Source organism: Monopterus albus, unplaced genomic scaffold (assembly GCF_001952655.1).
Source record: "Monopterus albus unplaced genomic scaffold, M_albus_1.0 scaffold118.1, whole genome shotgun sequence".
Taxonomy (NCBI): Eukaryota; Metazoa; Chordata; class Actinopteri; order Synbranchiformes; family Synbranchidae; genus Monopterus; species Monopterus albus.
The window spans coordinates 70,809-94,759 of NW_018127998.1; the positions used below are offsets into that span (position 1 = coordinate 70,809).

Consider the following 23,951-nt stretch of genomic DNA (forward strand, 5'->3'; position numbering starts at 1 on the left):
GGCATTCCCCTGGAGGAGCTGGAGGAAGTGTCTGGAGAGAGGGAAGTCTGGACATCTTTGCTTAAACTGCTGCCCCCACGACCCGGTTCCGGATAAGCGGAGGAAAATGGATGGATGGATGGATAGTTGTCTTTAAGTTGCCAGAGTTCCTTGGCTCTATTTGAAGACTTTGTTTGAATTTGGAACTTTACTGCAGAGTTGCACAAAGCTAGGTCATTTTTCCAGCATTAAATGGTGGAAGAACTGGGACAGGTTAGACTGATTTTACATACACATGAAATTGTGCTGTGACATGTTGTAAACCTGTCTTAAGTGTAGTTGTGCTGTTTTCTAAATCATCACTGCTCGAATTTTAATAACTTTATTTTACTTTAGAATTAAATATCTGAGTTGTCTCACTCTGCCAAGTTTTAAGGGGAGACTCGCGCTTAAACTAGAATGGGGAGGGAAAGTTATGCGTTTCATATGCTTAGATTTTCCAGACATGGGAGGCCTCCCAGCAGAGGAATGTATCCTACCCCTGTAAAGTATTATCGCTGATGTAGGGATACGTTTAGCAGGTTCATACATAGATGGGATTGTTGTCAGACTTCTGCACGGTAGCTGCGATACTGACCGGGAGTGTGTTTTGGGAGGGAGGAAGCCTGACAGAGACAGACAACTCAGATGATGAAATATGATGAAATAAGCTCTGAGACACTCACTTTGAGTGTATTTGCCTTATTTTCCATGATAAGAATGACAGGAGTGATGACTATGAAAACTCTCCACTCACCCTAACCGGTCGAGGCAGAAGGCCGCCCACCTTGAGTCGGGGTCTGTCAGAGGTTTCTTCCTATAAAGGTTTTGTCCTGTAAAAGTAAAGGGAGTTTTTCCTCTCCACTGTCGCCAAGTGCTTGCTCAGGGGGGTTTGTTGGGGTTTTCTCTATATTGATAAGATCCAGACCTTACTATGTAGAGTGCTGAGACTTGTTGTGATATGGTGCTATGCAAATGAATTAAAATATATGGTCAAGAGTACAGGTTGACACCACGTAGAATTACTCTTCTAGCCACAGCTGTCACCTGTGCAGAATTTCTGCAGACTCTTATTGATGGATGGATGGTGTTTCAGATTCTGGAGTCAGAAGTTGTTCAGGGTTCTTCTCTTCAGCGCCACATACAGCGCACGTTGTTTCGCTTTATAAGCTTGTGTCTTTTTCTGATAAGTGACCAAACTCCCTTAAAAAAACCAGCAGGTTAATTTTGCTTTTAAAAGAACAAACATTACATTCAATATACTGTATAACTCAAGCTGCACTAACTTAAATGTTACATCTTCTGGTTAAGTCGTAGCAGTAATACATTAAGCTGGGTTTACTGTAATAAACATCTAAGTTTAGGCTGCTGCAAGCTGTCATTATGCTTCTTTGGCCACGTGTAACATTGACCTGGTATATGAAATCGCCAAAGTCCTTCAAAAAAAAAAATCTGGTTGTGAGAAACAAACATGCATCATGAAACTAATTTCTTGAATGTTAACTTCTCCTGGTAATTTTGCCTTAAGTAGAAAGATCTTGTTACTAAAGATAATCTTTAACATTAGGTTTCTGCTGCTTTGTCATCTGTTTAAGATGGATTTTCAGCCACAATGTATGTTTGTTTGTATTTCCATATAGCCATCATAGACTGATATGTTAATCTTACCTCTTAATGTTTTTAAAAACCATGGAGCTACCAGTATGCAGAGCTTCTGATGGTACCCCCAGGAGTCATCAGTCTTAATACCATGACTCCTGGAGCTTTAATGTGACCATAAAATTTATTTTTTTTGTTTTTTTTCTTCAGTCTTATACAGTGCCAAACAAACGAGCTCTTCTTTGTGCAATCAGGGCTCACCATGATATTTTCTTGTACACTTTGGTGGAATGAGACTTCATAGCAATATGTCAGTGCACTGGTCTTAATTGTGGTTGTAAGGCCAAGCTGAAGCTCAACCATGATCATGCAGTACTAGGCGACAGCTTTGACTCTGCATCACCCAAATATTTCTTAAGGTAGAACAGTTCAGACCACATCAGGTGTGTTCAGTCAATCAAACAGGAAGATGCCATCTTAGATGAAAATAGAGTGATGAAATACAGTGAACCGGTATCTTCCAGCTTCTGACTGGATGAGCATACCTGATCCAGGTAATCAGCAGCAGGTAGGGCAGAGATTGGAAAACAAGCAGGGCAGCTGCCCTTGAGGACCGGGATTGGCCACCTCTGAGTTAACTGAATTATTTCCCACTGTGTCAAGGACAGTTTTGTATGAAATTCAGACAGAGAGAAAAAAAACAAATATCGAACTGGCTTTCACAGTGTCTTTTATGCATTTAAATGTTAGATAAACAGTACCCTGCACTGCCTTGAAAGACTCTCAATAGTCTGGTTTACATAACAGCAGGCAATACAAATGATGTACATCACTTCCAGAGCTCCATAAGGAAAATCAAATACAGACAATATGCTGCCTATCATTTTATAAACTATAAAAACATGGCTCTTAAGATGACTGACACAACACATTAGGAATCATTTTGTAAACCAGGCATTGCAGATTGGTGTAGTTTACTTTGGTGGATTTCAATTAGCTAGAGTGGGAAACTGATTTCTCAATGGCACTGTTCTTTAGTTTCTGTCTCCAACAAGATGAGATACAAAATGTGATTTGATTTGATCATTTAAAACAGGGTTCACAAATTTGGCTTTATGATATGAGTGAACAGTGACAGTTGGTCAGGAGTTTGTGGGTTCAGAATACAGTAAACCTGCATTTGACATAGTCACTGTTGCTAACATGGTCATGTTCATGTGCTGGCTGAAGCTGTTTAGCCCCGTTTGTGTGTCAACTGGCTAAAGAGCCAAGTATGACAGACCACTACTTGTAACTGCAGGCACAAAGAGGAGGTCAGGCCTAAAATGAGAAAAGGAAAGAAAGATCTTGAAGACCAGTGACAGCAGAGAATAAGGGTGAAAACTGCTATGACCTTTTAGAGATGAAGATGGACAAAGAATTCTTGAGTGACACAGAGGATTGTACTTCCTGTTTGGCAGACTGCTCACTGAATTTCATTAGTCATTACGTCAGTAAAGTCTAACAGTAGACAGCAAGGAAGAAATGCAGTAATAGCAGGTAAAGCAATGCACAGACCAAAACAACAGAATGTTGTTGCCTCACTAACACCATGCAGAGAAAATTAGCCTCTCCATCAGTCATCATTCACTAATGCTTCGAATTAGTGCACAGTACCATCCAACAGAGAGCAGGATACAAGGCTACTACAGTGGCATCTTGATGTTTTCCTCCTGAGCTGTAACATATTATGCAGCCACTGCTCTTGGCGACTAGCACAAACATCCTACAATTCACAACACATTCTTATTTTATTTAGCCAAAAAAAAAAAAAAGCCTGGGAGACGATGTGCACTGGGCCATGAAGCTTTGAGTAATGTTTGAGGGAAACTCTCCAAATGAGAATGAAGATTGCATGTATTTACAGACAGCTCTCCAAATAACACTGCTGTGAGAGGGTTTTTAGAAGTGGACAAAAGGACAGGAACAACCATTTTGATCACTAGAGAACAATGAATGTCATGTCCCTCTTGCAAGGCCCAACTATTACCAGCCTTGTCATGGGAGGAAATAGATTCTGCAGCTCTCCATCACGCACCTGGAGATGCCAAGCAATTTGCTGTCAAGTCAATAATCTCTTTGGGAAAGATCGAATCTGTAAGATTTATCCAGTGTGTCTGAAACACACAGCTTTCCCCCTTTTAAAAGCCATAAGAAGTTAGATTGGTAGAGCTTTGTTTCTGCTTCTTACTGACATTTCTTGACATTGCAGTCAGACTCAAAACAGGTTTACAAATGAAGACCAGAAATCTTTTATTCTGGGAATGGCAGCAGTACAATGACCTGGGTAAAGAATGACTGAAGAGGATGGTTGACACTCAGTGGAGCGCCTTTAGCTTTACAAAGCACCCTAAGCGCCCTGCCACTCACACAGCAGTCATTCATTTAAGTCACAATAAAAGAAAAGAAAAAACTGCAGTGTCACACTGAGCTCCAACAAAGTTTGTTGGTATTGGGTCAATGATTTTTCATAGTGTTGAAAACTAAATTATCATTATTTACTTTCTTGTTCTGTACAGTATAACAGAGCGTGTTATGTGTCAGAGTGACAAACACTACAGCATGCTGTCCAACAAGTAAAATGTTCATTTAAATGCAGCCATGCTTCTTAAAACATACTTCATCATGTCATTAGTAAAATGTGTTTTTTCTTTTACTTTTGATTCTCTGATACCTCTGTCTTACTACATGGAATATGGTAGGACTCCTAACAGGCTTTTATTTTGGTTTTGTTCTGTACGCTGTGTCCTTCGCCTACATAGTGGCTAACACTACACTGCATAGTGTAACTCTAATGAAAAGTTCTGCTATGCCTCAGATTTATAAACAAACAAAAAAGGCACAGATGACAGAATCTTGCAGGCTGCATGGAATAACACATTTACAAAGGTCCTCTCAAAAGCTGCTTGTAGTTTAAACTAATTTCAAGGAATTTCACAGTATAACACACACTCAATATAATTTCACAATTTCCAAGCTGGAATTTGGTTTAAAAGTGCAGTGTGTAAGATTTAGAAGGTTTTATTAGGAGAAATAGGCTATAATATGCACACCTATGTTTTCATTAATGTGTAATCACCATGTTTTTTCAGTAGCCCAAAACAGACCAACCACACACTGGCTTAGTGCATGAATTTCACATTTTCACATTGAAGTAGCAGTTTGGATTTGGAGACTCTTGGAAGATGAATGTTAGAAACAAAAGGAAGCATTGTTATGAGTTTAACAACTGTGATTTAAAGAAATGGAGGATCATATTTAAATTTTAACAGAAGAAAATGGAAAACAAAGTGAATCCCCGTCTTCAAAGATGCAAAGAAATGAAAAAACAGGATTGGTCATAGCACAGGATGATGAACATCGGTGTGGCCTTTACCAGATGGAAATCTTTAATCAGAAACAAATGTTTCCAGAATGCTGACTAACAAGTAAAGTTAACCTGTTTGATAATTAAGCTAGAACATGGCCAGTGTTGGATAACCTGCTGAAGTCAGGTGAGCTGCCCTTAGCTTTTGCCTGGTGAAGTCAGCCAAACTTGTTTTCCGAGTGCACAATTTATCCTACATTTATGGTAATCTCTGTGAAATGGCTGCCAGGGCTGTTGCATTCTATAACTTCAATACTAAATGTCACAAAATCTCACACCTTTAAAGAAGAAAAATCTTTTTTTTCTCCAAGGTTTCTGTGGATGTTTGCACTACTCGAAGCATTCTGAATGTCAAATGGGCAGATTCTCACTTGTCAACACTAAGAAATGGCAACTCACTGCAAAATCTGTTGGGAATGGAGAGAGAAAGAAAGCAGAAAATGCCTCTTTATTTCTTAGATTTCAGGGGGGGAAAATATATTTAATGAGGCTCCATTTTGTTTCTCTACACTGAATAAAAACTGCCAGATGCCTTTTAGAGCAGGCGAGGAAGAAAAACAGAAGAAAATACATACAAAACCTTTGAACTATATTATAAACACACTGGGACCCTGAAGGCATGTTTCTAAGATAACTGTTGGTAGACAAACAAAGTCCACCATCATTATTTAGACACTCCAAGCACCTTTATGATGCTCCTTGCACCTTCAAGGTTCAATTTTATCAGCTTCAACTTGCACTTGATAATATCCAGGATGTAATTTAAGTGTGATTGTGTGGTTCTTGGGGCATTGAAATGAAACTGCCATCATTACCAGCTTCCTGTGTGTGGAGAGGCTCGGAGCCAACACAGGGTGGATTTCAAATGCTTCTGTGCGATCCCTCAGCCCTTTGACAAGGACAGATCCCACAGCTGCTTTTGACAAACACATGTAAAAGTGCAGCACAGCTTTGTGTAAAAAAACTAATAACGAAACAGAGCACACATTTAATACAACAATAGACAACAAACAGAGAACACTAAAAATGCGTTGTGGTTTTATTTCACAGGCATATAAAGCTCGACTGCAAAGCAGTAAAGGCTGGGCATAGATGTCAGTGACAATGAGGTTAGGTGACAGGACTGCAAGCAGAGCAGCGTGATAATAAATGTGCTCACTGGCCAAGGCTAAACAGGTTCCCGAGCTCTGACAGCACTCAAGACTAACAGGCTCATGCAAACCAAAGCCTGAATGCATTCATGTATTCAATAGAAGCCATAAGCCTTTCTCCACTTCTATGAGTGAGCTGCACAGACCCTAACTGTATCCTTGGTGTGCATGTGCACACCTAAGGAAAACATGCAGATTGATTGTATGTGCAAGCTCAGTAGATGGCTGAGCAGGCACATATCTCAAATGCAAGGAAGCTGTGTTTAAAATTAAAACTCTAAAAGAGAAGAGTAGACACAGTTTATGAAAACAGACTAAAAGCAGCAGGTCTCTCGTACAAATGTGTGCAGGAGACACAATCTTACCATAGACAACAAGATGACTAAATATAACCCGATCCTGCAGGTTAAAGCCACTCCTCCTTCCTCAGTCCAATTTAGACAGAGCAGATGAGTGTTACACCAGCTGTGTCATATGGGAAGGTGTTTGGCTACAAATTGGATGAGTAACAGAGCCATGGAGCCGGCACTGAGGCGTTTGTCTGTGGTCCGCAACTCAGTGGAGTGATTGGTTTTGAGGGCTGAGGGAGCAGATGGGACAGGGACACAGAGCTATACCAAACAACTGACAGTGCCTCCCTGGTTTTTCATCAAAATATCACTTCCATGCTGATATGTGCTCAGCCTGCCTCCCAAAGACTGATTCCACATTAAAACAAAAGCTCTGGCTCTATTTATAGCAGTATTGCAGCAGCTTATTCTTTATAGCAAGTTATCTCCACCTTTAGCTCCACCCTCTTAACATTAATTATGCAGCTCAATGCAGCACTCCGAAACCCTACTGCAGCTCACCCACACTACAACACTATACCGCTTTTCCCAGTCTCTCTGTCACACACACATTTTCCGTCATGACTACATCCTCAACTGCCCATAGTCAAAGACAGCATTTCCTCTAAGCGTTAGACATTTTAAATAGTAGAGATACTGCAAGGTTAAACGTTCACACACGTGAAACAAAGGTTAACAAAGCATATTTATTTCTAAATCACTGCTTTGAATCTAATGCACCTGATGCTCTGCAGAAAAAATGCTATTTATCATATTCTTTTTCCAGCAATATTATAAACAATATTTTGAAACATCTGATGCATTTGATGTGAATCAATACCTGTGTGATAATTACAAGTTGGACTGTTATATTTAGTTGCAGTGTGATTCACTTTCAGCACAAATTTTCTTTTTCAAAGCCTGGTTTTCATTTCGGTACAATTAAGAATCAAATTGTGTGATGTACCAAGACAAGCACACTTAACTCAAAAACCTGTCTGTCAAGTTGTAATTGACTCAAGTCCTTTTGAAAAACACAGTGAAACCTGAAAGCAGGGAGAGTCCACGCTACACAATCTGAATCAGTTACACTGGCAGAGTGAAATCAGAGAAGGAGAGAGGAGAAGCTCTCCTGCTTCAGCCAGACACCTCCCAGGCAGGCAGTGGGACAGAAACGTAATAACTGTTTATGGAAGCACAAACAAGCTTCTCTTTTGTTTGCTAGAGCTTCAAGTTATTGAGATTCATTTTATATCTGCATGCACATGTTTGTATGTGTGTTTGTATGTGAAAGAGAGAGAGAGAGAGTGATGCTTGTGTGGCTGACCCAGTCAAACGTTGTATAATTCATTTAACAAAACTTAAGTGTGACTTTACCCCATGTGAGTCATTCATGCACATACTGATTCAGTAAATGGTGCTTTTTCCTTCTTTCACATGGAGGTTTTTGCTGTTATTCATGGGATCATTATTGCTTATTCGCCACACAAAACATCATTAACAAAATGTCAAACCTTGCGTGTGCAGCCACCAGCTATGTAAAGGTTCATGTTGCTTGCCTCGCTATTGTTACTATTTCAATAACTTAAATAAAGTGTCTATGTTTGCAAATGATGCTACCTCCAGAACAAAAGCAAACAGCAAGGCAGATGCTCCTAATAAGGAAAACATGGCTGGGGAAGGTGGGATCGTTCAGCTGGTGTCGGGAAAAGTTAACGTGTTATACGCTTACATAATCTAGGGGGAGTGTGAATTGACTACTCCCTCTCGCTACATGACAGTGTGCTGGCAAGCGCAGGTCGGCTGTTTTGTCATGAGCACTGTGTTGCCATCCATCACTCCTTCTAAAATCTGTGCACCGTCAGACATACAGAACACACAACGGCTGGTCAAAAGCTCTTTGTAAGGTTGCTTTTCCTCAGCAGGCAACCCTCTGCTGCTTCTGCAGGGGTCTTTTCAGTGCATGGAGCGGATGGTGAGCAGAGAACACAGCGGGGGCTGGGCACCGCAATGTACTGCAGTGCTTGTAGCTCTGCTATGCACACCCACTCTCTTCCATTCTTGCTGTGCCTCTGACAGTCTTTCAATCTCTCTCTCTCTCTGTATCTCTCGCCCATACTTGTATCATCTGCCTTGCCTTCGTCTCTTCACGTTCTTCTCATTGCCTTTGCCCTTTTCATGCCCATTTTTCACAGATTTTTCACACTTAGTGTAATCCATATGTCCTGCGCTCTTACATTCTTCATTTAAACTATACTGCCCTCTGTCACTTGCATGCACATGTAGAAATACAAATACATGCATATACATACTGTATATATGCTGGTCAAACTTTTCCTGGAGAGTATGATAAATTACCCTCTTTCTAAATATGGAGATCACACACACACACACACACAATGCCCTTCAACACTTCACTTATCAAGAAATCATTCAGGTATTCTCTATTTTCATCTCTACAACCTAAATAATAAAGGTGACTCTGTTTCTGCCAGTTTGGAATTTTCATGGCACCTCTCCTCATCCTGGCACGGAGTGTTTTGGGATTGTTGCTAACTGTAGTGACAGCCGTTGCCGCTCCGCTATGTTGCCTACACCATCATTTACAGTGGCACACTAAACGCCTATGTCGCACAGCCTGGGACACGGGGTGTCATACGCGGAGGATGAGCAATGACAAGCCCGGCAGCTGCTCACTTACACCAAAAACTCCACAATTCTTAGAAAGAGTTACAGTACATGACTTCTATGCACACAGGAACTGACTACACGAAAATAAACATTGAAAGAAAACTTGGTTACCAACCATCTCTATCCCAACATACAGAAGTAAATTGTTATAAGCAGCCAGAACAGTTTATGTTGTTACAGAAGCAGCTGTTAAAACACTGAATTAGACTTAAGTTGAGGTAAATCACAGGACACGGTTCTGTCCGTTGGAACCAGCCATTCTCTCTAATGAGAAGTGGTCTTGCACTTGCACTCTTCTTCCATTTTAAAGAGGGATAGTGGCTAATCCTTGGGAGCAGTGAGAGGTCTCATTTCTGTTTCCCATTAAAGGGCTGAGGTTCCTAATGATTGCTATCTGAATGAGTTTCTCAGTATGCTGGCTGCATCCTGCAGAGACACTTTTCTAGTCGCTCTCAACCATGACATGAAACAAAGCTTTGTGTCACAGCAGGTGTCACAGCTGTATGGGCTGCAGTCATTACATGTTATACATGTTCTTTTCACTGATTTAACACAACACCATTGTCTTTTAGCCCATATGAAATTAGTTACTAGCCACTCTTAGCTGACATGATGTAAGATTTCTGCTCTTGTAATAACAAGAGCCTTTTGATTTTGTGTTACCACACAAATAGCTGTGCTATAAGCGGACATCAAACATGAATGATTTTGCAGCTGAAGTGTATTTCATCCCACAGTTTGATGTGTTGTCTAGAACAAGGAAGAGAGAACTAAACCACAGTGCTGGCACACCCACCTGGAGCATACAGTCATGACACAGGTAGGCAAGGACTGCAGGTTTTTAAACTGAAACAGGTCCTAGTTGTTTCAGCATCTGCAGAAACATAGTTCTCTTTAAGATGGACAGTGTTCTAGAAAAGCAGAGGCGCATGAATAATGAAAAGTGTTTTCTTCGCTCTACAGCTACAGCATCAGTGTATTAATGTGTATAGCAGGGCATTTTATTAAATCAGATGACTGGACATAGAAGAATTAGCTTTGTCAAACTGTTTGCCACAATTTTGCTTTAACAATTAGAAGAAGGCACATTGCTCCGTGCTCTGTCCATGGTGCTGAAACGGGTTACATTTCCTTCCTAGCCATCTCTTCATACCCAAATATAATTCAGTCTTGAATAATTAAAACATTATTGAAAAAAGGTTACTCGGTTCAGAAGGGCTGAAAGGTATGAACCTTACTTCTAATATAAACTCACCAGCACATACTGTACTCTTCACCCTGTAATGCTGCTTTTCAACATGCCCACACAAAACAAGTCCATCCATCATTTCCTCCCATTCCGCAGCAGGCCAGTGTTCACAGACATTTTCAACTGGGAAAACACACAGTGCCCACTGCTGGGCAGCATCAAATCTTCATTCACAAATGATAAAGGTCAGATTACAATATAACACACACACACACACACACACAGTAAGAAACACTAACAAACTGTGAATGTACATAAAGAAAGCTGATAATGAATGCACAGTGAAAGCTGTGTTAGTATGAACCACCTGACCTTGACTGTAAACAAAGCTTCACTTTCCTTTGTTATTTAAGATCATTTTATAATTATGATGGACCATATTTTCAGCGCACAATCCCCCAGTGAAGTTACACAGACATAACAATACTATTTCCATTTCTTTTTAGAGTGTACTCAGTAAGCCTAGTTCATCAATCAGAGAGCCTACTTCTGCTGCAGACTCAGACTGAAGTCCCAGGACGCCGGATAAACAAAACAAAAACTCACCACCAAGCGCAAACGCTATCGGAGCCAATTCAATCTGTTATCTAAGCAACCCCAGTGATGTGCAGAATACACAGTGGGAGCATGCACGACAAAACCAGAATGGGCTGCAGTAGTCTCTTTGTTACTCTGAGCTTATCAGAGTACGCTGAATTTAGAATTTAGAACAAAACTTTACTCTGATCCCAAGCAGGGATAATTAACAAGTTAAAACAGGGACAAATGTTTTATAAAACAGGTTCGTGGTACTGGTTGGATGCTGAGGCAGCTCTGCTCAGGGATGTAATGGGATACTGCAGCACTAGAGAACCGTGTGCACAGAAACTTGCCAAGAAGCATCAGGGAGTCCCGCAATAACCTTCCCCCTCCCTGACTCTTTACTCTGCCTCCCCCTCTGCTCTTCTGTTAGGTATTTATAATGTAAGCATAGGACCATGTACATATTTAAATGCAATTATGTGTAAAAAACAAAAAGAGGACAAATAATCTGTAATATACACTGACAAAGACCACAAGAACAACTTCAGAAGTGTGAAAACCCACCATGCCTGTAGTAGGACAGCAGCTGCTTACCTTTGGTGCAGGTTGCTCTCTCTCCCAGACACCGAGCGCTTCCCTTTCTCCACAGGCTCCAAAACACTTTGAGATAAAGAGAAAATAATCAGTCTCCCTTTACTTTGTCTTATTTCCAGTTTCAGAATGAACAAATCAGGGGTGCAACACAGCCCATCTACACACACCTTTACTCTGTCCTCCTGTAAGATCTGCCACATGTACATACACAGACACCCATTCAAATACAGCCGGAGTCCCCAAAGTGATAAAGATCTGCTCACAGGAGGGTTAAAAACTACACACACTGCAGTTTTTGTTCCCCTTCCTCTTGCCCACTAGCTCTTCAGCTTTTTTCCTCCTGTCTCTGCCTGCACTGCCGCCTGATTGGCTAAGCTGCTCCTCAATAACATAAGCGCTCCTCTTTAATTGGAAGGAGGCCAGTTATGTGTTGCACCAGAAACCCTCCCGCCCTGCTCATCTCTCTCTCTCTCTCTCTCTCTCTCTTCTCATCTCCCCTAAGTGCCTGTGGAGAAGAATGCTGAGCTCTGCAATTTCATATGCATCAAGCAAAGAAAAAAAATGGAATGAAGGGCGAGGCAATTCAGTGCACTGCAGTGGGACAAGTAGACGCTCCATGGGAACAAAAGGGGGGACTATTAGGTGGGGTGGGTGTAGATTTGGATGCACGGTCCACCAGCCGCATCGTGTTGAGGTGTGACAGTGGGTCAGAGGAAAGTAGTGTTCCCTGTTCTCGGTGCAACACAGCTAGGTGGCTCTGCTGCAGTGTGGAGTCTAATTGCCAGGCGAGAAGGGGGATGGGAAGGGAGGAGGAGAGGTGGGGTTGTTTGCAGCGATGCCGAAGTACAGTCTTCCAGCTAGCTTGGATCTATGTAGAAGAAATGGGCAGGCAGCCGCAGTACACACACAGCAGTTAATGCCTTTCCTTCATGAATTATTGAAGATGCCCCAAAGATGAGTGGGAGGGTCACAGGTGGCAAACCACTGAGTCTGTTCAGACCATTTCATCGCTGCTGAGGTTTAAGATAATCACTGTATGTTGTCAGTTTGCTAAAAGTAGCCCACTTTTGTTAGGCTATGTTTTCCTAGTAATTTTTTTTAAATGCTTTATGTGGAGATTGTGTAGTGTTGGCTCTCTGCTTTCCACTTCAGTATCATAATGTGTTAAAAGCTTTTCCCATCCTGGAAAAAAACTGGTTCATGCATTGACTTTGTGGTGTCAGATTTCCCGGCCGCCTTTGACTCACATCTGGCATGTCCATTGTGCCCTGGCTGCATTAAGGTACAATACCCAAGCAAATCAATAATGGATCATACAATACCTCAACCGTCTAGACTCTAGAAGTTATATGATGCACAGAGAGAAATGAAAACACACGATTTGCTCAGTCAACAACATAATTGCCTGGTGGATGCATAGGCAAATAAACAGAAGGGCTAATTTTTTAGGCTCAGCATCCTGCTGTAAAATACCACATGATGTTTTGGAAGCAGTCCTCATCTCATCAAATAGCTGAAAACTTTCAACTGTAGGAGAGATATATGGCACAATAACAGATCTGTAGAATTATGTTAATATAAAGTACACTATTATCACAATTATAAATTTTATTAAGCTCAAGATGGTTCGCTTGACTTTGCTATGCAAAAAAGAACATTTATTTCCATTTATTTTCCATGACTGAAAACTCATGATCATGACCACAGACTGCAGGAATATTACAGAAAATTTACATCAACTATTTGCGCATATTTTCCTTCATCACTGTGGTCTCTGTTCTCTCAGGACAGCTGTACACTGTGATGGAGATGCATGCGTCTTTGAAGACCTCGTCCAGTATATTCGACACTTCTTTCCACTGCAGTCGATCCAGGCCACAACCAATACTGTCAGAGAGAGAGAGAGAGAGAGAGAGATAAAGTGAAACTGTTTAATAGCAGCAATAAGGGCAGAGACACATCAAGCCGACGTGAAAGAACTAGCGGCTGCTGCGTCACCTCACGTCGACTTTGTCTGGGCCAGTCGGGTTGAAAAAGTGGCACTTGGACACACCAAACTATAGCCAACAGCCAACTAGTGCAAACCTTCTGTGCCTGTGTAACAGAAATAACTCCCCCTACCAGCAGGTGGCGGTATCTGTATTCACCATTCAGAAATGGAAAAGATGAGGACCTACTGTAAACTGTGGAAATACAAGTGTAAAGAAAGCAGCTTTCATTCAACCGAGCTGCTTCTAATCGAGAATATGTCTGATAAGAGGTTGCAAATGGCACTGCCATTCACTGCCCTTGGCTGTGGAAGAAGAAAGGTGGTCATGGAAGCCAAAAACAAAGAGAAACTGAACTGAACGGGTAAAATCATGGATACTATAGTGACAGGCTGAAGGGGCTTTCCTGAACCTTTTTCTTCTCGTCTAGTGATTCACTAAGCTGAAAAGCCAATCAGAGTTGTCTCTCTCACCACGAGGCACAACGGGCCAACGTCGCTTCAACATGTCAAATCAGCTGAAAAGCCAGCGACGGGGTCCGATTAGTGCCAACGGTGCAGGACACGCCAGGAAGACGAGCGCCGACAGACACCGGCCCAACGGTGGCTGATGACGGACTGTCAGTTTGGTGTGTCACGGCCCTAACAGAACTGACACAAAAGCTGGTCTTAATGAAAAGTGACACAAACCGAGGTATTGATATTCTTGTGACTCCGTTCTCTAAGCAGTGTGACCTCATGTCCTCCAGGCTCATTTTCAGGTTGTCGTATTTGGGTTTATGGCTGGCCTTTTTCTTTGTGACCTGCAAATAAAAATTATTAGTATTGTTTACATTCTGTTTGCACATGCAAAATTGCACACTGACTGTGGACTACTGCACATGCTGCTCCCATGCAGCATACATTCTCTTATTATATTCTTATACATTTTTATCTCTGCATTTGCTGCTTAAAGTGCCTTAGATCTTGTGTTACTTATTCATCTACTTTATATTTCATTTGTATTTTGTGGCATTCATGTGGACGGCAAAGTAAGAATTTCATTGTACAGGGAAACATGTTTCCTAACTGTGCATATGACAAATAAACACTTTGACCTTGAAACAATTTTAAATATGTTACATCTTTACCAGATAGTAGACATAACGTCCGCCTATTTTCAGTACAGCACACTGCCCCGTCTGCTTTTCTGTTTGGAAAGAAAAAAAAATATTATACCTTCATCAGAATAAGACAATACAAACCCAAACATAATGGTTTTTAAAGCCCCTTAAACCTGAAGCTGAACAACCCATTACAAATTTACACTGTGCATGAAAAACTCTGGTCTAACCCACAGATATTTATCTGAAGTTCTACTGAAAATCCTAAAGTTTCCAAACAGACCAAATATGTCAACATAAAAATCCTGCATCATTTCATACCAAACATATGCAGAAAAATTTTGCATAGGCAAAAAGAGATAATGTTTTCAAAATAATGCCATGAATAGGATATCACTGTCTTCTACCTGTTCATGTAATCCCAGTTTGACTCAGTGATGCTGGGATCTGGGCTCTATGGGGGCCACGCCATCTGTAGTACAACCCCTTGTTATTCCTGTCACTAAAGTTCTTTGTGACTCTGGCTGTGTGCATTGTGGCTCACAGTCATACAGCAGAATTAATTTGGGATGGATCAGATGTCTTTCTAATGGTGCAGTGTGATGGACAATAACATAATATCTAAAGTGCCAAAAGCTTTTGCACAGTGTTGCATGTGATATCGTCAGATCATGTACAATAAGAAGACTTTTCCAGCTGCAAAGCTACACTGGGGAGAAAAGTTGGAATAGTATGTTAATAGCTTTTGATAGACAAAACCAGTTTCTCTGTGAACAAAAGGATTGCCTGGGAATAAAAAATAAAGACATCCCTCTCCCGATGAATCTTTAATAAAAGGGCTTACTCACTCTGCTCTTTTAGCTCTGGGACCCGTCCGAACCTCTTCCTGAATGCCAGTGCTATGCCTGCCCCCATGCGGCAGTCCTCACTGATGCAGTGGGCCAGAGCCTCGTCACCGGGGCAGGAGAACAGGTCCCCAGTAACATAGTTCAGACTCCAGCTATCTCCTGTAGGCTAACCAGGAGGGGGCGCCGTTAGACCATGAGGAGGAACCATAATAACAAAACAACAAACACTGGTGTCTGAGAACCGGAACTATGGCAGGAACCCACTTTTAGCTCACGTAAAACCCAAAACAAAAACATTTTCCCATAAGTGTAGGTTGTACCTGATGCGTTTTACCGCTGACTGGTTTCTTAGGTTTACACGACATTGACAACATTGAATTGGACATCCTGTTTATTCGGTCTGTAGAGTCGTGAACTAAAACAACACGATTATCGGCATTCAACTTCCGCAAAAAAGTTTGTAAATCAGCTTACCGTTCGACACTAAAGCGGCTCGTATAACTTACAAGCAGCTACCTGCAGCTTTAATTCTGCATAAAGGGACCTTCAATATGTTATTTGGTAACTCAATATGCTAGTCCGTTTCAAGGATAGGAAGCAGCCATGGAACGTTCCTGTCCTCTCGCGAGAACAAATAGTAACAGCGACACGAGGCTTTCCCAAAACAAGGCTCAACCCATTATAAGGACCACAGCTGCCGTGGAAATACTAATAGGGGATTTCATGAATTTATAGCAAATTTGACAGTAAAAACTAAAATTAAATGATTTTATTTATTTATATTTTAACGGACAATTAAAAATGAATTATAAGAAATGAATTTATAAACGAAATAATAATTACTTCAATAAAAAAACATTGATGATCCCCATGAAACTGTGGAATTTCAAAATCAATTTGAAAATGCACTGTTAGAAGAGAAGTAAATAATTTAATTCATAATCTGGATTGACAATTCAGGTTTTGGTATGATAGACCTAATTAAAAGGATAATTCCATTTGCAGTTCCATTTTCCCACTGCTTTCCCTTTTTGTTTTAGCTTTTCCATTTGCTTATCATTTAGCCTCCTCATTTACTATTTCTGTCGCACTCTGGGGCCTTGAGCTTGCAAAAGGGAAAGTAATGCAAATTATCTTGCTTGGGGGCGCCACACTGCAAGGTTCTGTGAAGGAAGTAGTAGAATTAATCAGAAATAAGCAGTAAATCCATTTTGTTGAGGGTGGTGCTGCTTTATACTTAGTGGTACATAGAAACCTGTGGGATGTTGCTTCACTCACTTTTCTTTTACACAATCAAGGGCTGAATTTTCACGCTCACCATGATTCAGATGCCTTATCTGCAGAGCTTCCAAATTCATAATCGAAAGTTGTGGGCTACTGGGAGGATATGGTGCCCACATTTTCTGACAAAAACCAAGCTGTTATTCACAGTTCTTTTGGACTCCATATGTTGTTTTGTTGATGTGCTGCAATTTGCCATGGCTTCAGGCTGGCACAAGCAGCATGTAACATTTTGTGCCAAATTTGAATGTAATGGAAACCACACCCACCCAGCACAAACTGACACTGTGCTAGCTGGGTTTTGGAGCACAGTCAATGAATCTCAATCTGAAACAGTCATATTGTTCTACTCTCCTCCACACAAGCTTCAAAGCTTAGTGTCACATCACTGTGGAGAAGAGAAGAAGAAACACCTGACGATAACCAAATTACCTTGATTTGTCTTTGATTAAGTCTCTGTTTTTAAGTTATTCAATAAATTTTACCGTGCTCAGATCCAAACCTGCAGTTGCATTTTATGTTTTAGGATGAACCCTATACATGAAATTATTTTCAGATATAAAACCCTTAGGCTAATGTCCTGATGGTGTTATTGTCAAATTATTTATTGTAATGGCCTCTATTATTTTAATTATTAATTTTTAGATTGAAGGGTTAAATACCGATAGAAAATATGCAACACAGAATATACAATAGAATGGGCACTCTTAATAAAAACTATAACCATAAAAAGGAAGATGGGAACTTAATTAAAATGTCTTGACTAGTGCAGTAACTTTGTGTGGTAATAACTATGTTGGCATTTACACAAATTGAACTAGAGAGCCAAATACAGGTAGAACAGGCTTTTCATTTACAGTTCTAGCTTAAGAGTTGCTATTAAAAGAAGTACATCAGATCACCTTGCAGTGTATACAGCTGAGTTGCTAACAATTGCTACAGCTTTACAGTGGATAGAGCAGATAAGAACAGACAAAGTCATTTTGTGCTCAGACTCAGGTTCAGCATTGCTCTCACTGCAGTCCTTTTCATCCCAGAGTAAAGAGGAAGGAATACAGGAAATATATGAAACATTCTTTAGACTTCAAATGATGTCGATATAATTTACATTCATGTGGGTTCCTCCTCATAGGGGAATTACAGGGAATGAAATGGCAGATACACTAGCTAAGGAGGCACTCAAACGGGGAAACATGGAAATATTGATATAGTAAAGCAGAGGCAAACGGAGTTTCATTATCAGCAGTTTAACTAGGATGAGGGAAAATCTGGGTAATCTTTACACAGTTCAGAAGGAAGTAAGAACCATAAGATCAGTAGGAGGAAACACTTGAAAGGGAAGCATAATAACTAGGTTGAGACTGGGACACAGGATTAAATAAAATGTTCCATCTAATACACAAACTTCAGACTGTGAGCACTGTCAGTCAGAGGAGTCAGTGGTTCATTCTTTATGCAGGCGGTGGTAATGCATCTTAATGTTGGTTGCCACCCACCAGTTAAAAAGAAAAGCTAGAAAGAAAGGTTAATGCTGGGTTGTGCTATGATGGGAATCAACATGAGGTCATCAAACTCAGTGCACTAGCAATATATAGGCTAGAGGTAGAAAATGCCCTGGGAGGTGCAGCAAAACTGAACCAAATCTTAGTCTATACATGCCCACAAAGACCTGAGATGAAACCAAAAAGAAAATACAGTAAGTGGCTTATTACTGCAGCAGTTCCAAAATAAACAACAGACAGATATACCATAGGCAGCTGTAAATACAGTCATAACTACTGAGGCTAGTGATGTTTTATATACGTATAATCTGCAACAGATACAAAATCACAGAATGACTGAACACACATGAGGATATGTGACAAACTAGCTCAGAAGTCAGCACTGCGTCTCCGCTCGTTGATCCAGTTCCCAGGGTCGACGTCCATTTGCAGCATCTTCATCACCCACTTGTCCTTCCGGGCTCCATCAATAAACTCATCCAACGAGAGCTCCCCTAATTTATGAGGGACATTTATTCTCAGAATCAGAATCAGCTTTATTGGCCAGGTGTGTCGGGCACACAAGGAATTTAACTCTGGTACACTGGCTCTCAGTGTGCATGTACATATCCCCAGGCAAGGGGCAAGTAAACAGTAAACCAACATAAGGCTGTGAATATAACAAAATGAGCAGTATTAACAAGCAACAAACAGTCCAAACAATGCAAAATAAGCAGTATAAACAGGCTTATTTCACTTTTTCTCCATTACTGAAGTCATCATTTTGATAGGAAGATGATCATTATACAGCTGATACCCAGCTTCTCTTTCACTATACAAAAGCAACAATTGACATTAACATCCCATGAAGCTATTACAGCAGCCTGACACTACCCTTCTAAATCATCCATAATGAAGCATTTTAAGCTGTCAGAAAACACTTCTAAACACTCACCATCTCCATTTTCATCAACCAACTCAAATATCCGGTCAACCACTTGGTCTGGGGTGAGCAGATTGCATTCTTCATCCAGCTCTCCGTGGCAAGCTTTCTTCATTCGATAAATTGACTGAGAGTGACAGGAAAGGATATTACAATGAATCTTAAGCTGACTACAATTGATTAAAGCCCACAGATTGGTCTTGAAATATTCTTTAAAATGTTTGTAAAGCTTTAAAGATAGTTATTGTAAAATAGTAAATATTACCTCCACAATTTCAAGAAGCTCTGTTTTGTCAATGCATCCACTTCCGTCTTTATCATACATTTTGAATGTCCATTTAAGCTTATGTTCCAATTTGCCCCTCAGGACTAAATTCAAGGCTGCAACATACTCCAGAAAATCAATTGTGTTGTCCTTGGAAGTAAAGACAAATAATGTTATAAAGGGACACTTTCATGCAGCCCTACAGTGTAGGGCTGTAACTAACCATTATTTTCTTTCTTTGTCAAGCATTTGCAAATAGCTTTCTTTGTTTGTTATTCAGATAAGACTGTTTATTTTCATAGAAGGCAAGCTCTGAAAAAAGTGTGCTCAATAATGGGCAAAATTGCAACTGTTATACATACTCGTCACATTTTAACTTTTACTGTGGTGAGTGTGGTGTCAGTACTAAAATGACACAAATGATGACGTGCAACACCTTGTATTTCCACAACAGAACTTTGTACTTACGCCATTCTTGTCAAAGGCTCGAAACATGTTTTCAATGTAATCGGAAGCCTCCTTGTTATTAGTAACGCCAAAAAATTTCTTGAACTCGTGCATGAAGAGAGTTCCACTTGGACATTCCACAACAAACTTTTTGTACCATTCCTGCAGCTCTGCCACATCAATTTCCTTGTCTGAGTCATTATTGTCGCTCAGGCGCTGACCCATTGTGGAAATAATTTCTCCAACAGCCTCAAAATGGAAATGAATTCTTACATTACATTAAACTGTTTGACCCGATTAATTCTGTTTAAGCTTCCCTCTATATTACAAAATGTATAAGTCAGTTACTGAGCCTAATGCTGCAAATAACTGTGCAAATCAGCAAAAACCTGAATAATTAAAATGGCCAGAAAGTCCACACAAGTTGAATTGTTATTAGGCTCTCTATTGTGATTAATCTCCTCTGAAAGTGAGGGTGAGACACTGTTATGAATCACATGATGAGGGATTAGACTTGGACTCTTTGTCAAAATCAATTAGTTTGCAGACAAATCATGAAAGGATTTCTTTGTGCCCCTGCTTTGGCCTGTCCTAAACAAAGAATAGTATGTCTACTGTATGTCTGTTTGAGAAAACACTCCTGTATAATAGGTTTCATGTGCCTATATGATATAGTGGGCTTTTAATTAACAATATAGCTATTATACTGTATGAATGCATCTTTTGCTTGGAATGGCTTTCACTACATGTGTTAATATGCAAAGGTAAAATAAGGATTAAGATATTTCATATGATATGTAAACAGAAGTATCCATTAAATAATTATAAAGCAGAAAGGGAACACAAACCTTTTCAAAACAGTTTTCAAGTGAACTTTTTTTAAGACAGGAACTGATAGTATATCAAACAAGCATGCTATTATCAAGCTTTTTTTTTGACCCAGATTACACATGACTAAGGCTACCACATAATTAACCTGTTACCTGGTGAACTAAACTAAGTATTTTCATGTAGTCCAATTCAAGGGTGTACATTTCCAAAGGAGGCAGTTTGTGACCCACTAAAATTGCTAGTAAAAACCAGGATATGTTAGCCTCTACTGCTTTAGTTTTGACCGTTATTTTTAAATATATATGTTTTATAGAAGTGGAATGCTAAATTGCTGTTGTACTTCTTGAACTAATCTTTCCTGGTATTAGAAGTTCCCGACCAGTCTGATGATTCACACAGGCTAAGTATGTAATTATCTCTGACCTTCAGGTGTCAGGTTATTTATGGAAAACCTGATTAATGTTTACATAGCCGCTTCAGTCTCACTGAAGCCTATAATAAATGGTATTTTTTGCTAAATCCACTAATGATGCACATTAAATGACACCTTAGGCACTGAGAGGGTATAATGTCGTTGATAAATGGGAGGAAACATTCTCTAAGCTTTTGCTGTTGTTCAATTAACAGGCAGTGGAACTGTGAGTGGAACTTTAGAAATAACTACATGGTTTCAATAGAATAACAGTGTCGCTGTTTGTGGCACCTTAGACATTGTTTACAGATGAAAGCTTAGCCTGGCCCATAATATCTGCTGACAACAGAGACAGTGATAATCTTAGCTTAGGAGTGTCAAGACTGTCTGAGGAGTTACTGGGTGTTGTCCTCAAAATGATTTATGCCTAAGTCCTGTACCCGGGATGTGTAGAAACAAGACTTAACATTTGTGTACCGATGACTGGCATCTTTTAATCCTAGGATTTCTATATTTCACTTTTACTTTCTCTACTGTTCTGGCTCAGTAAAATAAAACTTTCAAAAACAACACTGTGTGGGGAAGGTCCAACATGTTAGCTTGCTTCTATCAAATACTATATGGCTAATAATATAGCATGTTTTGCTAATGTTAGTACCTTAACATGAAGGTCAGTATGTTAGAACACTAAGGTGACAATTCTTTGTACATGTGACTCCTTTCACATGAGATTAGTTTTCACACTGTCATCTGATACATTGTGAGTGTAAAATATTGGTTATTGTTGCTTTAAGGTCAAACTATCATTAAGTTTGTGTTGAACAAGGACTTATGAATCACAGGGTGGAATACACCTATGTAGCCAAAGAAAATTGTTGTAGACTACAAATATATGACATTCCAGAGATATTTCACTCTATTTTGAAATTTGCCGCAGACATATGAACCTGCCAACATTGCTATTCCTAAAGCAACATGGCAAACATGACTAAAAGGTGATTCCCACACTTCATAGACCTGATATCGTTCTGTGGGTATGAAACATGATTACAATTCAAAAGAACAATTCCCTTAAAATTAACTGACCTTGCTGCACTTTAAATTTTAGCATTTATTGCTTTCCACGAATACTATGATACAAGTTCAAGCATTCAATTTCCAGCGATTAGCAGTTTTTACGAAGGCAGTGGACATGTATTACAAGTCTACAAAAACAGATGTTCAGATACATACTGTAAAAATCAAGCTATCAAAAGAGACAGTTGTATGACTAAGGTATAACATACAGAAAGTGTGAAAGTACCTTGTATTTCTGTTGACAGAACTGATGCAAAAATGGCTATCCTTAAGCCAAAACTATATTCTAACCAACCGGGGACTACAATATTGTGTGCATTAATATTGACTTTATACAGTGACACAGCAAAACTTTTGACATTTCCACAACCTTCAAACAGCCAAAGCTAAGAAGTGCAAGATATTTTATGTATGTGCTTCACAGAAAAAAGCAGAAATCTGAGATGTGTTGTTCGCATTCTTAATGCCAGGTGGTCTCATTCATCTGGAGAGACACATTCACCAGAGATAGTCAAAACAACTATGCTCAGGGAAAAACAAAACTGAAACTGCCAAATGTATCTTTTGGAAAGACATGCTAAATGATGAATGAATAATGAAATTAATGTATACACCAGTTCTCAAGGTGAAATTATAATGCTTAGATATAAAAATCAGGAAAAAAGATTAGAAAAACTTTTAATCAACAGTGTAAAAAAGTGGAATCTCCATAATCTTAATTAAATCCTTTCCTTCCAGTCTGAAGACCAGGTGATGTGTGCCTTTGAGTAGCTGAAATTGAAGAGGACAAAAAGATCCTTTTATGAGGAATCTCAAAGTCCACATCTCTCCTGATCCTGAAGTCTAAAGGTCCACAGTGCTACATATATACCCCTGGTGTGGTATCATACAGTGTTAAAAAAAAAAAAAAGTCAGTTGGCAGGCTTGGCTTCCAGTTAGTCCTGTTCCCCGGGCTCTAGTGCAATCTCTGTGCTGTTTGAACTGTCAGCATTGCCCTCTGTTGACAAGTCAGGTGAATGAGTAGAAGAAGAGGGGACCTGCTTGTGGCTGGGTAGGCCCTCTCCATCACTGTTGCTGCTCTCTGTACTGTCCTGCTCAAAGCTTGTACTTTTCTCGGACAGAGCGGGCTGCTCAGGTTGCTCCACAGTGCCATCATCATTCAGACTTTGGACATGCCCCGTCTCAACTGGGTCTCCTTCCCTTTCACAAGTTTCTGTCTGTGTGCTGCTAGGCTCTGGGGAGCAAAGTGGACAACTGAGTTGAAAGTACAGTTGTTAACTGATCAATTCAAGTCTTTCTTTATTTAGAGGCATTAGAAGCTGAAAGTGTGATCGTATTTAATCATGTTAGTACAGTGGGATGTGTATGAAGTAAATAAAGAGTTAAAGATAAACTTAAGGGGTCAGTTAAAATAAAAAAATTCATGCTATACGTACAACCAAAAAAAGATTTTGTATTTCCATAAGTGGGGTAAAACTATGGAATAATTTAAGTGCGGACATAAAAAATAGTAATAGAATTGACGAGTTTAAACATAAATATAAAGGTATGTGTCAATCAAGATATATGCAAGAACAGGCTTAATGATTAATTAGATGGAACATTGTGGGTGTGGTGTATGAATGTTAACACCTTGTATTAATTCTTTAGTATGTTACTTGTGTGGTGTAGAAGATAATTATTTAAGAATGTAATTATGTAAGAATGTTAACACTCT

The 23,951-nt window shown here is 39.9% G+C and overlaps 4 protein-coding genes across 7 annotated transcripts in view; all 4 read right to left on the reverse strand.

The window, feature by feature from the left end:
* LOC109966767 (synaptotagmin-2-like) overlaps positions 1-12,029 on the reverse strand; it is a 58,912-nt gene extending 46,883 nt beyond the window's left edge. Inside the window, exons 1-2 of one of the 2 annotated variants that reach the window (XM_020611891.1) lie at positions 11,727-12,029; positions 11,560-11,625 (exon numbers count right to left, since the gene is read on the reverse strand). The gene's annotated coding sequence lies outside the window, so the exon portion shown is untranslated. The remainder of the gene's footprint in view (positions 1-11,559; positions 11,626-11,726) is intronic. The other variant, XM_020611889.1, reaches the window with a different exon arrangement.
* A 1,124-nt stretch (positions 12,030-13,153) lies between these two features.
* On the reverse strand, positions 13,154-16,173 carry oard1 (O-acyl-ADP-ribose deacylase 1). 2 transcript variants are annotated; one of them, XM_020611796.1, is made up of 5 exons: positions 15,972-16,173; positions 15,498-15,663; positions 14,677-14,735; positions 14,237-14,349; positions 13,154-13,446 (listed from the first exon to the last, which is right to left on the reverse strand). In XM_020611796.1, the coding sequence occupies exons 2-5, from the start codon at positions 15,562-15,564 to the stop codon at positions 13,299-13,301; spliced, it is 387 nt and encodes a 128-aa protein (XP_020467452.1). In that variant the 5' UTR covers positions 15,565-15,663; positions 15,972-16,173; the 3' UTR covers positions 13,154-13,298. The 2 variants fall into 2 exon arrangements, with proteins under 2 accessions (XP_020467452.1, XP_020467451.1); XM_020611795.1 differs by having other exon boundaries at positions 15,818-16,173.
* Positions 16,174-17,884: 1,711 nt separating this feature from the next.
* Positions 17,885-20,139, reverse strand: guca1b (guanylate cyclase activator 1B). Its single transcript, XM_020611878.1, has 4 exons — positions 19,936-20,139; positions 19,468-19,617; positions 19,215-19,329; positions 17,885-18,774 (listed from the first exon to the last, which is right to left on the reverse strand). The coding sequence occupies exons 1-4, from the start codon at positions 20,137-20,139 to the stop codon at positions 18,650-18,652; spliced, it is 594 nt and encodes a 197-aa protein (XP_020467534.1). The 3' UTR covers positions 17,885-18,649.
* A 2,114-nt stretch (positions 20,140-22,253) lies between these two features.
* Positions 22,254-23,951, reverse strand: part of LOC109966759 (serine/threonine-protein phosphatase 4 regulatory subunit 2-A-like) — a 6,016-nt gene continuing 4,318 nt past the window's right edge. For both annotated transcript variants that reach the window (XM_020611873.1, XM_020611872.1), the window contains exon 9: positions 22,254-23,468. In XM_020611873.1, coding sequence (XP_020467529.1) covers positions 23,170-23,468 — 299 coding nt within the window. In that variant the 3' untranslated portion in view covers positions 22,254-23,169. The remainder of the gene's footprint in view (positions 23,469-23,951) is intronic.